We start from the raw sequence: 15124 nt of genomic DNA on the forward strand, positions 1-15124 counted from the left end.
ACTTAAAATGTCTCTTAGATCATGTTGATAATAGTGCTGCTATTTATTGAAGGCAATCATTTGTCACATGCACAGAAGCCTCATCTTGCTGCATAAAGGTACAAAGGCTCATACAACAGCATAAATTAATTCACTTACTGTAATGTCACAAACGAGACATAAGTGGTTTTTATACTTCATTCTGCTGTACCAAAGGAAACAACCAGATTTGTACCCTTCAACCACTGTGCTCTTTAATTAAATGACAACACATACAGTACTCTTGTACTTTAAATGCCTTTCTAAGTGTTTTGTTCCCTTTTGCAGTTCTCAAGAACAATTCATCCTGTTCAAAGAGAAAATGTGGAAACAAAACTGCGTCACAGGATGTAATATTATCCAAAGTATAAGCTTTCAGTGGATGTCGGCAATTGTTATATATTCCACACTTTGTGTTCCGTGGGCTGCATCAATACAGACATATGGTGAATACAGTATTTTACGTACAGTTTACTGTACACGTGTTTTTCATTGCTTTGTAAAACACACATTAATGGTTAATTAGGATCTTTTCTCAAAGGTGGAAATCCGCACAGAAACCTTAGCAGCCAATTAGGCATTTGCTTTAATTAAGGCTCATTTTGAAACACATACAAGTTAAAAACGTTCACCAGCCGTTCAGAGGAGCATTTTCCACCTTTCAGTTGCACCTTAGCGGGAAAGCGCTTTCAAATACACAAAAGTGACACATGTACTAAAGTCTTGTGTCCCCTTACTCTCATGAATAAAGACATAAGTGAGCCTAATAAGAGCAATACTTTAGTAGAAAAATTCCAAAGTATAATGAATCTAATATTTTTATTGTTTTTTGCAATGCACATTTTCTAGAGTATCTGCAAACGTGCAAATGCAGATGATGATGCTTTCACAGGGGTGTTTCCAAAGATCAGCAAGTGGACCTGCTTGTTTGCACCTCCTAAATGAACCTTATTGTTTATTACTTGCATTAGACCAGAGGTTCCCAAACTTGGTCCTCAAGGCTCCCCAACAGTTCAGGTTTTAGAGATATCCAATGTTGAGCACAGGTGACTTAATTAGTACCTCAGTCAATTTGATATAACCACATGTGCTCATCCATAGATCTCTCTAAAGCTGGCCATCCACTATACAATTTTCTGTCTGATCTGGCTGGTTGGAATGAAAACCTGGTAATGTACGGGAGCAAATGACATTCGTCCATTTGCTCACATACACTGGAAAATAGCCAAAAATAGTTGTTTAGGCAATTTGGGTACAACACATAAATTTAACCAATTTGAAAATTTTTTTTTTGTCCTTTTTTCAGTGTTTAAAACCATATGATCGACTGTCATTTGCTCCCATACATTACCAGGTTTTCATTCCAACCAGCCAGATTGGACAGATATCTGACAGAAAATTGTATAGTAAACAGGTTCTCAAACTCGGTCCTCAGGACCCCAAACAGTGCATGTTTTCCAGGTCTCCTCACAGAATCACAAGTGAAATAATTAGCTCCACCTGTGGATCTTTTAAAATGCGTCAGTGAGTAATGAATACACCTGTGCTCCTGCTGGGTGACCTGGAAAACGTGACCTGTGTGGGGTCATGAGGACCGAGTTTGAGAACCACTGGTATAGTGGATGGCCAGCTTAAAGGGCATATGTATCAAAGCTTGATGTGAGATAAAATGTGAGATATATATCACCAACCAATCAGCTTCTAACTTACATTTTGCAGGCTGTGTTTAAGAAATGATAGTTTGGAGCTGATTGGTTGGTGAGATATATCTCACAATTTTATCTCACATCAAGCTTTGATACATATGCTCCTTAAAACCTGACCTTTTGGGGAACCGTGAGGAACGTTTCTGGAAACCACTGCATTAGACAGATAAAATCTAACCGATGTTTGGATGCTATGAATTTTAGTATAGATTGCACCTTCCATCAAAGTCCATATCTATGTCATTTTGAAGTGGGACAGATATAGGGGGAGATGTATCAAGCATGGAGAGATAAAGTACCAACCAATCAGCTTCTAACTGCCATTTCTCAAGCACAGTCTGTAAAATGTCTGTTAGCAGCTGATTGGTTGGTACTTGGGGTCTATTTACTATGCCTTGGAGAGAGATAAAGTACCAACCAATCAGCACCTTACTGTAATTTTTTAAACATAACCTGTAACATGACAGGAGCTGGATGGCTGGTACTTTGTCTCTCTCCACTTTATCTCTCTCTCACACTTAGGCCCCCATTTACTAAAGAGTTTTTTTTATCACCAAAACGAGTGATAAATGTCACTGTGTATGATAAATGGTGCTCCAGCCAATCACCTCCCAACTGTCATTTTACTAACAGTTGACACAGTGAAATGTATCACTCATTTTGGTGATAAAAAAAACTTGTTAATAAATGAGGCCCATAGAACAAAGGGGTCTATTCATGGGAATCGGTATGATTCCCGGCAGCGCCTGGCCGATCAAAGCAGAGTTCCCGGCAGCGGAAGCCCGACAGCGCTGGAAATCCCAATCGTCGATAGGTAAGTATTGACTAACCTAACCTAACCCCCTACCCCTCCTTAGGGGTGCCTAACTCTAACCTCCCCCCAAGTGCCTAACCCTAACCCTTCTCCGCTGCCTAAACCTAAGTCCCCCGGGGGTGTGGCTAACCCTAAGTCTCCCCCGGGGGTGCCTAACCCTCCCTCTCCCTAGCCTAACCCTTACCCTCCCGGGGGGGGGTGCCTAACCCTAAGTCCCCCCCGGGTGCCCTAATCCTACCCCCCCCCCCCCATCGCTGTCCGCTCGCGGCGCCCGGCATCCCTTCGATCGGGATGCCGGGCACCGGTCTACCGGCATCAGGGAAATGTCAGGCATCTACATCTAGACGCCCGGCATTTCACTCTCGCCGAGATATGACAGTGGGGAAGCCGGTTGCCGGTATTAAGGCAACCAGCTTCCCGATTGTATACCTATTCATGTACTAGTCCCAGCAGCAAGAGTTCTTTACCACTATATATTGCATCATATTGATGTGATATATAGTATCTCTATATAGGAATTCACTTATACTTAACTCTTCAGAGAAGTGATCTGAAAAGCCACACCCCTGTGAGGGGGGAAATTAAGAAAAGCCCTTTTCCTGGTAAAAACACTGGTGAAAAAAGATCTCAGCTGAATAAATAGAGCCCTAAGTCTATTGCTATCTGACTTCTTCCTGGCCTATTGGTAGGATATTGAGTCCTAAATGGCTTATGGGTGTCACCTCCTTTGTCTATACCATTTCCTTAATATATGGTACAGAACATTCATTCGTACGCATTCTTCAGGTGGAGAATGTGCCATAAAGTGAGAAATGATAATAAAGGTAAAACATAATGAATAATAACCATGTTTACATTTAACGTACTCTTGCTTTCAGTTGATCCCCCTTCCCATTTACAGATTGATGATCTTGGGTATTTGGGATTGCTGGACATAAGCTGGCAGCCGCCGGCTTCTATGAATAACATCAGTCAGTGCACTGTGCGTTATGAATTACACCACTATGACAGCAATGAAGAAAGATGGAAGGTAAGCTACCGATAAGAGATACACAAAGTAATGTTTTCCATAATTACTAATGTTCTTGAACTGAACTTTGTACATTCATGCTAAGTAACTTTGATGTTCCCGGTTGTAAACCAATTTGTTTGATTTGAACAATAATGACCATAGCAAGTAATCTGAGCTAATCACTTACTACTACCATAGCAACATGCATAGATGTCATTAAAATCATTAGGGGTAATTCTGCTTCAATCAGTGTGTGCAGACATAAATGTCTCTATCCATGTATGCACACAAATCTATTTGCAGAAATCAAACAAATACATAAACATGCACAACTGCTGAATAATAATAATAATAATAATAATAATAAAAATAATAAGATAATATATTAATGATAACAATGCATCTGTAAAATACCAAACTAAATAGTCAATTTGGCAATTACTTCATGACCAATACTGCACATTTTTATTTGTTTAGATAACAATAACCAACATTTGCTGAAGTGTAGTAATGGGCAAATCAAATTCCCACAATTTGGCCAAAACTATTTACAGTAACTGGATCTGGAGATTAAGAAAAGTTATCAAGTGCATTGCATTACCTAAACTAAATCAAAGGACTTTACAGGTTTTCAACCTGCTGATCATTCATCTGTGACATTGTGGCTGGTTTTGAAAGGAAACAAGAGATATGGTAAGAACTTACCTTTGTTATCACTGTTTCTACGAAGTCCATAGGGTCCACAGGGTTGACCTTGGGGTATAGCTGGATCTGGATCCATGGGCACCACGCAGTTAAAGCTTTGCTGCTCCCAGGATGCACTTGGGTCCGTCCTCCTCTATACCCCGCCCCGGCCACAGGCACCTCAGTTGGTAAGCAGCTAAGGCCGGAGGAGGAGACTAAACAGAGAGAAGGAAGACTGGAACACACAAGAAACCATACTCACAGAAATGGGAGACGGAAAACCGGTGACCAGCAACACAGCCCATTTGAAGCCAGGTGCGTCAGGGCGGGCGCCCTGTGGACCCTATGGACTTCGTAGAAACAGAGATAACAAAGGTAAGTTCTTACCATATCTCTTGTTTTCTACTTCAGGGTCCATAAGGGGTCCACAGGGTTGACCTTGGGGATGTCCCAAAGCAGTTCAACTAAGGGCGGGGACGCTCCTGTGCTGAAAGGAGTACCCGGCGCCCGAAGGATGCATCCTGAGAGGCGAAGATGTCAAACGCATAGAACCTCAAAAACGTTTGAATTGAAGACCAAGTGGCCGCCTTACACAGCTTAACAGCGGAGGCGCCACGTCTAGCAGCCCAAGAGGGACCCACAGAACGAGTGGAATGAGCCTTAACAGAGGCTGGCACAGGTAAACCCTCCTGTGCATAAGCCTCACAAATAACGGAATGAAGCCAACGGGCTAACATTTGCTTGTTGGCAGGCCAACCCCTCTTGTGAAAACCGAAGAGGACAAACAAAGAATCCGACTTCCTAACCGAAGCAGTCCGATCCACATAGATTCTAAGTTCCCGGACTACATCTAAGGAAGCCTCACCAGCTGAAAGATCAGGCGACTGAAAAGCTCTGTCCTGATGAAAAATCAGAAAAAGGAGGGCGACCGGAAAGCGCCCCCAACTCTGACACCCTCCTGGCAGAAGCAATTGCTAGGAGAAAAACGGTCTTGAACGTCAGCCACTTGAGGTCCACCACCTAAAGAGGCTCAAAAGGATGACCCTGCAAGACCCGTAGCACCACCGCCAAGTCCCAAGGAGCCACAGGAGGCACGAAGGGAGGCTGTATCCTGAGAACACCCTGGAAAAAGGTGTGAACATCCGGTAGTGTAGCAATCCGTCGCTGAAACCACACGGACAAAGCAGACACATGAACCTTCAGAGAGGCCAGACGTAAGCCGAGGTCTAAACCTGATTGAAGGAACTCCAAGATTCTGGAAACCCGGAACACCTAAGGATCATAGTTTCTGGATTCACACCACTGAAAGTAAGTGCGCCACACCCTGTGGTAAATCCGTGCGGAGGCAGGCTTGCGTGCCCTAAGCATGGTACCAATGACTGAACTGGAGAAACCCCTAGACCTCAAGACGGCTGTCTCAAGAGCCACGCCATCAAAGACAGCCGACCCAGATCCGGGTAAAGGCAGGGCCCTTGAGACAACAGGTCCCGACGCTGAGGAAGAAGGTACGGAGCGTCGATGGAGAGACACCTCAGATCGGAGTACCAAGGACGTCTGGGCCACCCGGAGCAACCAGCACGAGCGTGCCGCCGTCCTGCTTGAATTTCCGCAGAACCCGAGGAAGTAAGGATATCGGAGGAAACAGATACGCCAGGTGAAACGTCCATTTCACCGACAGCGCATCTACCAGACTGGCGCCTGCGTCTCTTGTCCTTGACCCGTAAACGGGCAACATGTGATTGTGACGGGAGGCCATCAAGTCCAGCTCCGGCAGCCCCCACCTGTCCACGAGTAGCTGAAACACCTCTGGGTGAAGCGACCATTCCCCGGGATGCACGTCGTGACGGCTGAGGAAGTCCGCCTCCCAATTGAGGACTCCGGGAATGAAGACTGCCGAGATCGCTGGAATGTGACACTCCGCCCAAGCAAGGATGTGAGACACCTCCGACATTGCTGCCCGACTTAGAGTTCCCCCTTGGTGGTTGATGTACGCCACCGTGGTGGCGTTGTCGGACTGCACCTGAACCGCCCGTCCGTAAAGAGCGGGACCAGACGACTGCAGGGCCCGATAAACCGCCCGCAGTTCCAGAATGTTGATGGGAAGAAGAGCTTCTTCCGCAGACCAACGACCCTGAAGTGACAACGAGCCGGTCACTGCCCCCCAACCCCGAAGACTGGCATCCGTCGTGAGCAGGACCCAGTCCGGGATCCAAAAGGGACGCCCCTTGACCAGATGAGCTGTCTGAAGCCACCAAGCCAAAGACTGCCGAACCTCCAGGGACAACACCAGCAACTGAGAGCGGATCCGGTGAGGTAACCCGTTCCATTCCGATAGAATCAGCCCCTGCAGAGGCCGGGAATGGAACTGGGCAAATTCCACCATGTCGAATGTTGACACCATGGAGCCCAAAACCCTCATAGCCGAATGGACCGACAGGCGGCAACTGCTCAGGCAACTGTGTATCCTCAGCTGCAGGGAGGAGACCTTCTCCGGGGTCAGGAAGATCCTTTGCTGCCGAGAATCCAGCAGGGCTCCCAAATGAACCATCCGCTGAGATGGAATCAGGGAGGACTTTTTCCAATTTATCAGCCACCTGTGCACTTGCAGGCAAGCGACCGTCAAGTGGAGATGATGAAGCAGTACCTCCGGGGAACTCGCCAGCAACAGGAGGTCGTCCAGATACGGTAGTAGCCGTACATTCTGGTTCCGAAGATGTGCGGCCATGACGCCATAATCTTCGTGAACACCCTCGGTGCCGTAGAGAGACCAAAGGGTAGCGCCCGGAACTGGTAATGGTGTTGAAGGATAGCGAACCTCAGATACCGCTGGTGCGAAGGTGCTATCGGAACATGGAGGTAGGCGTCCTGGATATCCAGGGACACCATGTAATCCCCCGGTTCCATCGCCAGAATGATGGAACGTAATGTTTCCATCCTGAACTTGGGAACTCTGAGGAATTTGTTCAGAGACTTCAAGTTGAGGATAGGGCGATGAGAACCATTGGGTTTCTGCACCAGAAACAGAGAAGAATAGATCCCCGTCCCTCGTTGTAATTGAGGAACGGGAACAATGACCCCTGCTGTCAGCAAGGACTCTATAGCTTCCTGAATCTGTAAAGACTTGGTCGTATCCTGAGAAGGACTCGTGCAGAAAAACTGGTGGGGCGGTCTGTGCCGAAAAGACAGGGCGTACCCCTGGGAGACCACTTCTCGAACCCAGGCATCCGTGGTGGTATTGTGCCAGCACTGGGCAAATAGAAGAAGTCGGCCTCCCACTCTGGGGTCCCCCAGAGGGAGTCCGTCCCATCAGGCAGAAGGTTTATCTTCCTGCTTGGAAGAAGGGCGCCTGGCACTCCAGGGCTGCTTCTTGGGCTTAGAAGCGGCCTTGGTCGTCGACTGCCTCGGGAAGGACTGACCTTTTGCCTTGCCCTGAACCCGAAAGGACCGAAAAGCAGAGCTCCGTACCTTGGTAGGAGCAGAAGCCGAAGGGAGGGAGGCTGATTTAGACTTAGCCAGAGTGTCCACAATTTTGTCCAAGTCTGGACCAAAAAGCAACTGCCGATTAAAAGGTAAGGCCTCCAGTCCCTTTTTAGAGTCAGCGTCAGCTCTCCAAGACCTCAGCCACAAGGACCGACGCGCCGACACAGCTGCAGCCGACACCCGAGAGGTTAGCAGGCTTGCGTCCAACGTTGCTTCCCCAATGTAGGAAGCCGCATCCCTCATTTGACCTATCAACGCTCTATGGATCTCCGGAGCATCTTCCGGAAAGGTATCCTCCAAAGCATTGGCCCAGCTCTCGATGGCCTTAGCCACCCAAGAGATGGCCATGGACGGACGGGCCACCGCCCCCGAGAGAGAGTAGATAGACTTCAAACAAGTCTCCACCTTCCTGTCCGTGGGATCCTTCAGGGAGGAGATCGACGGCAAAGGCAGCGTAGCGCTTTTAATTAAGCGGGTAACGTGGGAATCCACCGCTGGAGGAGTTTCCCACTTCCTGCAATGAGCCTCCGGAAACGGATAGTTCGAAGCCAACCGCTTCTGCGGTTGGAACCTCTTGCTGGGCAACTGCCAGGCCCCTGCCATCTGATCCGTCAATTGATCGGACAGGGGAAAAACCGTCGAAGCTACCTTGGCCTTTTTAAAATTTGGGTATTTTGACCTGGGGGCGGGCACATCCTCCTCAATGTGAAGGATGGCCCGCACCGCCCTAACTCCATCTCCTGGGCCCCGGCATCCGAGTCAGAGTCTTCATGGATCTCCCCGTCATCCGAAGACACGTCCGTGTCCATGAACTGAGCCGCCAGTGAAGCCGGAACGGAACGCTTGGACGCCCGTGGGGGCAAATCACTGTGCAACATATGTTGAAAAGCCGATGACGAAGCCGCCAGACTCTGAACAGAGCTGGAGAGGACATCCACCCAAGGCGGGGGTACTGCCTGAGGATACCCCTGAAAAGGTACCATCGACTGCTGCGGCACCGTGGGGGTCTGCACGTATACCGGCAAACCCGCATAAGGACCCACAGTCTGAGACCCGGGAGGAGACTGCACCAGACGAGTCACACCCGGGGAACGGGGCATGGTAGGCTGGGGCAACGCCCTAGAAGGGGCCGCAGTCGGGACCGCAAGTCGGTCCGCGATTGACGCCAGCACTTGCGTAAACATTGCCCACGGAGGATCCTGCGCCACCGGGGGTTTAGAGGGTCCAGGTACCAACTGGCACCGCCCGCAGAGACCGTCCTGAGACAAATCTGCCCCGTCAACCCCTGCCGAACAGCGTCGGCAGGAAAACAACACAGGAGCCTCGGAGCGCTCATTCCCCTCATCAGACATGACACAAACTTTTTTGCAAAAAAAGTGTCTCACCGAAACGAGGTAAGGCGTATAACACCCACGCACTCCCAAGTATGCAACCCAAACAGCCCACAATATGGTACTGAGGAGCACACCGCAGTATGTGACGGACCTCACAAATACGTAGATTTATATAAGTGAGGTACACAGAAAGAACACCCCTCCCCCACGCACCTGCGGGCCGTAGGAGAAGGAAAGGGATAGGTAAAAAGCTGACAGGAAGTAGAAAATAAGCACAGACAGCAGCACTAGCAAAAAGTCACATACCATGCAGAGAAGTTATACTCACTGCACCTTCCGCTACAATCAACCTCCCAGATTCAGTGTCTGGGAGGGCTATAGCGCTGCGAACACAGTCCTTTGCAGGGGGAGAGGTACGCAGGGGGACTGGTCCACTGGAAGCCTGCCTGGGAGCTCTGCGATGCTGCCTGAGGAAGATGGCCGCCGGAGAGCTCTGAGGAGGAGTGGCCGAGTGAGAACAGCCCAGCGACGCCAGCACACATGAGAGAAGGCGCGCTGGGCTGAGGGGAGGAGCGCTGAAGCAGGGAAGGCTGCCTCCCCTGCTAGTACTAAACCCCCGGGGAAGCCGGTTCCCCGCCGGTACTTACACCCCGAGGGCCAGCGGACACGCGGGGTATTCCTGAAGAGGGGGAGCCCGCCGCCGCTACTAGCGCCGCCGGTCTGTCCCCAGAGACCGGCGGCATGAAGACTGCTGTCAGCGCTGCACGCGGCTTACCTGGCCCCTTCAGTCCGGCAGCAGTCCTTGGGAGGTCCCGGAGCCACGCTAGTACTGACTCCGGGGTCCCGCTGCGATCCCCGGATCAGTACCGGCGTCGCAGCGCCAGCGGGGCTGTTGGAGCGGCAGCGTAGACGTCAAGATGGACAGTCTGATGCTGCCGCTCTGAAGACAGTAAAAATAAAATAATTTTTTTTTTTTTTTTTTTTAAATAAAGAATAAAGCTTAGGGGCTGCTTATGCAGCCCCACTGCGCAGGGTGACCCGACTCCGGCTGGGCACCAACTAAAACTGAGGTGCCTGTGGCCGGGGCGGGGTATAGAGGACGACGGACCCAAGTGCATCCTGGGAGCAGCAAAGTTTTAACTGCGTGGTGCCCATGGATCCAGATCCAGCTATACCCCAAGGTCAACCCTGTGGACCCCCTATGGACCCTGAAGTAGAAATCCCTGATATGGGGCCTGATTCAGACCCGGTCGCAAGCACTGTGCGCTCGCAACCGGGTCGATGGTGGCCAAGAGTGCATGAGCGAGACCAGGATAGTGACTGGCAATCAGTCGCTCCAGGTCTCGCACTAAAGGGGGCGTGCTGTCGATGTTGAGTGACAGCACGCCCCCTCTGGTGGGCGGGCCGGGGGGGGTGGCTGCCCAGACGGAGGCGTTCCCATGAGAACGCCTACCGTCTGGGGGCGGCCCCACTGACATCACAAGTGATATCAGTGGGAGAGCTTTCGGCTCTGTTAGAGCAGAATGCTCTCTGGGCCTTGCGGCCACGAGACCCTACCCTAAGGGTCTCGTCGTAAGCCCGATGGTCGCGATGGTCTTGACCATCGCGACCATCATCATGGCCGCTTGCTATAGCTGTGGGTGGAGGCCGTTCTTTAAAAAAAAAAAAAAAAAGACTGGCCCTGATTCAGAGCGAGTGCTGTCAGAGCGACCGGCTCTGAATCAGGGCCATAGTTCTTTTACTTGACAAAATACCAGTAAATTGAATACAATCCAATTATATATTTAATACTGACATTGCATATATGTAGGTAGCTGCATTTTCATTATCAGGACAGCAAAATGTATCTTGCTTGAGAATTATGTCCCACTTATATATTCACAGTAGAGAACGTCCACAGAATGTTTTGTATTTGCATGTGTTTATTATGTATTGTAATAAAATGTGCATTCATTGTTTACATTTTCCTTTATAAACAGGCAATTAGGACAAAGCAACAAACTTACAGAGCCACATTCAATCTCGGGGAAAACATAGTCATAAAATTAAGAACATATTTAAAAGGAAAATGTACAGAAGAAATGGAAGTATTGAGTGAATGGGTGGAGAGAAATGACACAATATTGCCTTTACAAGGTAGGAAACACGGAAGGCTACTAGTGAATGTCATTTTGCTCAGTTTTGGTTATACCTGGAAACACACTTATAAGTTATAATTATTCTGTTTAATTCTTAGTCATTGGATACAGTGAATGTACAGGAACACCCATGCACTCTCTCATCCATTCATTCATCCATCCACTTGTTTCTCAGTTGACCATATCGGCATTCTCGTGTCGGCTCTATGAATATCGACATGACGGATTTTGACAAGATACCATACCCCATTTTTGCAACCACTCTGCTTCTATCCATACAGTCTGTTGATAGCTAGAAATCTATTTGAAAACAGGCAAATATTCACATTTCAACTCCCATTACCATACAAGTGGAGATGCGACAGAGTCAGGTGTCATTAAGACGCTGTTCTAAAGGTATGGTAAGAACTTCAGCTGCCTGTAATAGAATAAGAGGTTGTTATTATATGTGTGTGCTCAAAAAAAAAAATTAACTCGGGGCGCTAGTTTAGCTGGTGACCATATACTAGTAGGTATTGCCAACCTTCTCACAAACTAGAACCCACTTTTGAAGCACTAGACCCCAAAAGAAAGGAAGGTGTTGCTCAACTAGTTGGAATAGGATTACATTTATCAGTTTATTAAAATATTCCAATAAAAAAATCATTTGACAAACATGTATCAGATTATAATGTTAATTGCAAAAGAAAGTTCAATTCACAATAGTATTAACTAGCAGCATTATTATTATTATTATTAGCCGCATTATTAGTGAGCACAAATCTACATAACATTAATGATCCCTATAATCTAAACAGGCCCTTGCAGATTTCCACAACGTTGTTAGTACATCGGGCTCTTCACAGACAAAACAACAGTCCCAAGTAATTGTTAGTTGTTAAGCATCTCACATTCAGAGTAGATTGTTAGTAATCAGCGAACTGAACATGGTCCTACGTTTTTAGTGATTGATAAAAGCGACTCTTATATTCAATGGCGATAGATAGTAATAATCTCCTTCAGGATTTCTTATGTTATTGTTAGTATAAACAGTCTCACATATCATATGTAGTGATCGATTGGTAAATACCTCCTACAGCAAGGAGACACAGTGGCCCATTCATCAAAGTGAATTTGAGGTAAATTCCCCGAAAACACCTGTTTTCGGGAGTTTACCTCAAATACTAAGTATCCCCCGGATGTATGAAGGAGGGACCGCAGCAGCTATCTCCGATACCTACTGCGATCCCTCCATTGCCGCCGGCAGCCCCCTCCCCCATAGGATTCTATGGGGGGTGCGATGCTGCCAAATGTATCAATATCAGGAATGCGAAGCATTCCCGATATTGGCCCCGGCAGCTAAGGCGATCTGAAGATAGTGTTAGCCGCTGTAGTCTATGGAGACTTACCGCATATTAGCCGGCGCTCATGTGCAGTCTGCGGGAGATGTGCAGTCTGCATGCGCAGAAGCCCCGACTGCCCTCCGGAGACATTGCAGGAACGGGCTCTTTTCGGAGCCCATCTCCCTGCATGTCCAGGATAATACATCCGGCAGATAGGATCGCATTTTGCAATGCGATCAGGGGCGGTACTGCTTGCCCTGATTGCATTGCAAAATGCGATCATTAACAAATGGGCCCCACAGTCTGAGCCTGCAGGCACACTGTTCTCTCCCTCCTTACTGCTGTTAGAATCTCCCACTAAACAGCCAAGATTGGAGAGGCAGCTGCCGTGGTAAATACTACCTTTTTTGGAAACAATAATATGAGATATGGTAAGAACTTACCCTTGTTATCTCTATTTCTACGAAGTCCATAGGGTTCCACAGGATACCTTGGGGTATAGGTGTGACGTCAGTCGCAGGGCACCAAAGAGTTAAGCTTTCAGCCTCCCAGGATGCACTAGGTCCCCCTCCTATACCCCGCCCCCGGGCCAAGGCATCTCAGTTAGTTACCAAGCCATAGGCCGGAGGAGGAGAAGGAAGAGAGAGAACAAAGATCTGGACACATACAAGAATCACATTCTCACCAGAGGGAGACGGAAAACTGGTGACCAGAGCAAAGCCCATCTGCAGCACAGGTGCGACAGGGCGGGAGTCCTGTGGAACCCTATGGACTTCGTAGAAATAGAGATAACAAGGGTAAGTTCTTACCATATCTCATATTTTCTACTTCAGGGTCCATAGGGTATCCACAGGATACCTTGGGGATGTCCCAAAGCAGTATCCTTTAAGGGTGGGGACGCTCCTGTGCAGAAAGGAGAATCCGCCGCCCGAAGGAAGCATCCTGAGAGGCGAAGGTGTCAAACCTGTAATACCTCACGAAGGTATGGACAGAAGACCACGTAGCAGCCTTGCAGATCTGAACTGCCGAGGCACCACGTCGAGCTGCCCACGAAGGACCCACAGACCTAGTGGAATGAGCCTTCAGAGAAGGAGGGACCGGTAGGCCTTCATGAAGATAAGCTTCAGAAATAGCCATACGGATCCAGGCTGCCAAAGTTTGCTTTGAAGCAGGCCAACCCTTTTTACGGAAGCCATAGAGGACAAACAAAGCGTCCGACTTCCTAAACGAAGAAGTGCGGTCAACATAAGTCCTTAAGGCCCGCACAACATCCAAAGAGGCCTCACCCACGGAAAGACCCGGTGAGTTAAAGGCCGGAACAACTATTTCCTCGTTAACATGAAACTGGGAAACAACTTTGGGAAGAAACTCGGGCCGAGTGCGGAGCACTGCCCTGTTCCCATGAAAAACCAAGAAAGGGGGTCTACAAAAAAGAGCCCCTAACTCAGAAACACGTCTGGCCGAAGCAATGGCCAGAAGGAAAACAGTCTTAGCTGTTAGCCATTTAATATCCACTGAGCCCAGTGGTTCAAACGGCGGTCCTTGGAGAGCCCTCAGGACCACAGCCAAATCCCAAGGCGCCACAGGTGGAACAAAGGGCGGCTGAATACGGAGAACACCTTGCATAAAGGTGCGCACATCCGGGATTGTAGCAATCCTACGGTGAAACCAGACAGATAGGGCCGAAACCTGTACCTTCAAAGAAGCAAGGCGAAGCCCATGATCTAGTCCCGCTTGCAGGAAGGCGAGAATCCGAGACAGACGAAACTCCCGCGGTGCATAACCTCTCGGTCGACACCACTGGAAGAACGTATGCCACACGCGATGGTATATCCTCGCGGAAGACGGTTTCCGAGCTCGTAACATGGTACGCACCACAGAGCTGGAAAACCCCCGGGACCTCAGCATGGCCGTCTCAACAGCCACGCCGTCAAAGACAGCCGAGTCAGGTCCGGGTGAAGACAAGGACCCTGAGACAGAAGGTCCGGTCGTAGCGGCAACCGCAGAGGACTGTCCACGGACAGACCCTGAAGGTCTGAGAACCAGTGCCGTCTGGGCCACGCGGGAGCTATCAACAGGAGCGTCCCTCCTTCCTGTTTGAATTTCCGGATTACCCATGGAAGAAGGGAGACCGGAGGGAACAGGTATGCGAACCTGAACGTCCACCGGACGGACAGAGCATCCACCAGAGACGCCCCTTCGTCTCTTGTGCGAGACCCGTACACCGGCAACTTGTTGTTGTGCCGGGACGCCATGAGGTCGATTTCTGGAAGACCCCACCTGTCCACCAGTAGTTGAAAAACGTCCGAGTGCAGGGACCATTCCCCTGGATGAACGTCCTGGCGACTTAGAAAGTCCGCCTCCCAATTTAGCACTCCCGGGATGAAGACCGCTGATATGGCCGGAAGATTGCGCTCCGCCCAAACCAGGATCCGAGAGACCTCTACGAGAGCCGCCCGACTGCGAGTTCCTCCTTGCCTGTTTATGTAGGCCACTGTGGTAGCATTGTCCGACTGGATCTGCACCGGGTGACCCTGGAGAAACCGCTGTGCCTGCAGGAGAGCATTGAAGACCGCACGGAGTTCCAAGATATTTATTGGAAACTCCGCTTCTGTC

The 15124-nt window shown here is 49.1% G+C and overlaps 1 protein-coding gene across 1 annotated transcript in view; it reads left to right on the forward strand.

The window, feature by feature from the left end:
- Positions 1-15124, forward strand: part of IL13RA2 (interleukin 13 receptor subunit alpha 2) — an 81806-nt gene that overhangs the window by 22284 nt on the left and 44398 nt on the right. The window contains exons 2-4 of the mRNA XM_088452621.1: positions 307-464; positions 3417-3568; positions 11028-11184. Of these exons, the coding sequence (XP_088308747.1) occupies positions 307-464; positions 3417-3568; positions 11028-11184 (467 nt within the window). The remainder of the gene's footprint in view (positions 1-306; positions 465-3416; positions 3569-11027; positions 11185-15124) is intronic.

This window comes from Taudactylus pleione, unplaced genomic scaffold, assembly GCF_031769625.1.
Source record: "Taudactylus pleione unplaced genomic scaffold, aTauple2 ptg000039l, whole genome shotgun sequence".
NCBI classification, from domain to species: domain Eukaryota; kingdom Metazoa; phylum Chordata; class Amphibia; order Anura; family Myobatrachidae; genus Taudactylus; species Taudactylus pleione.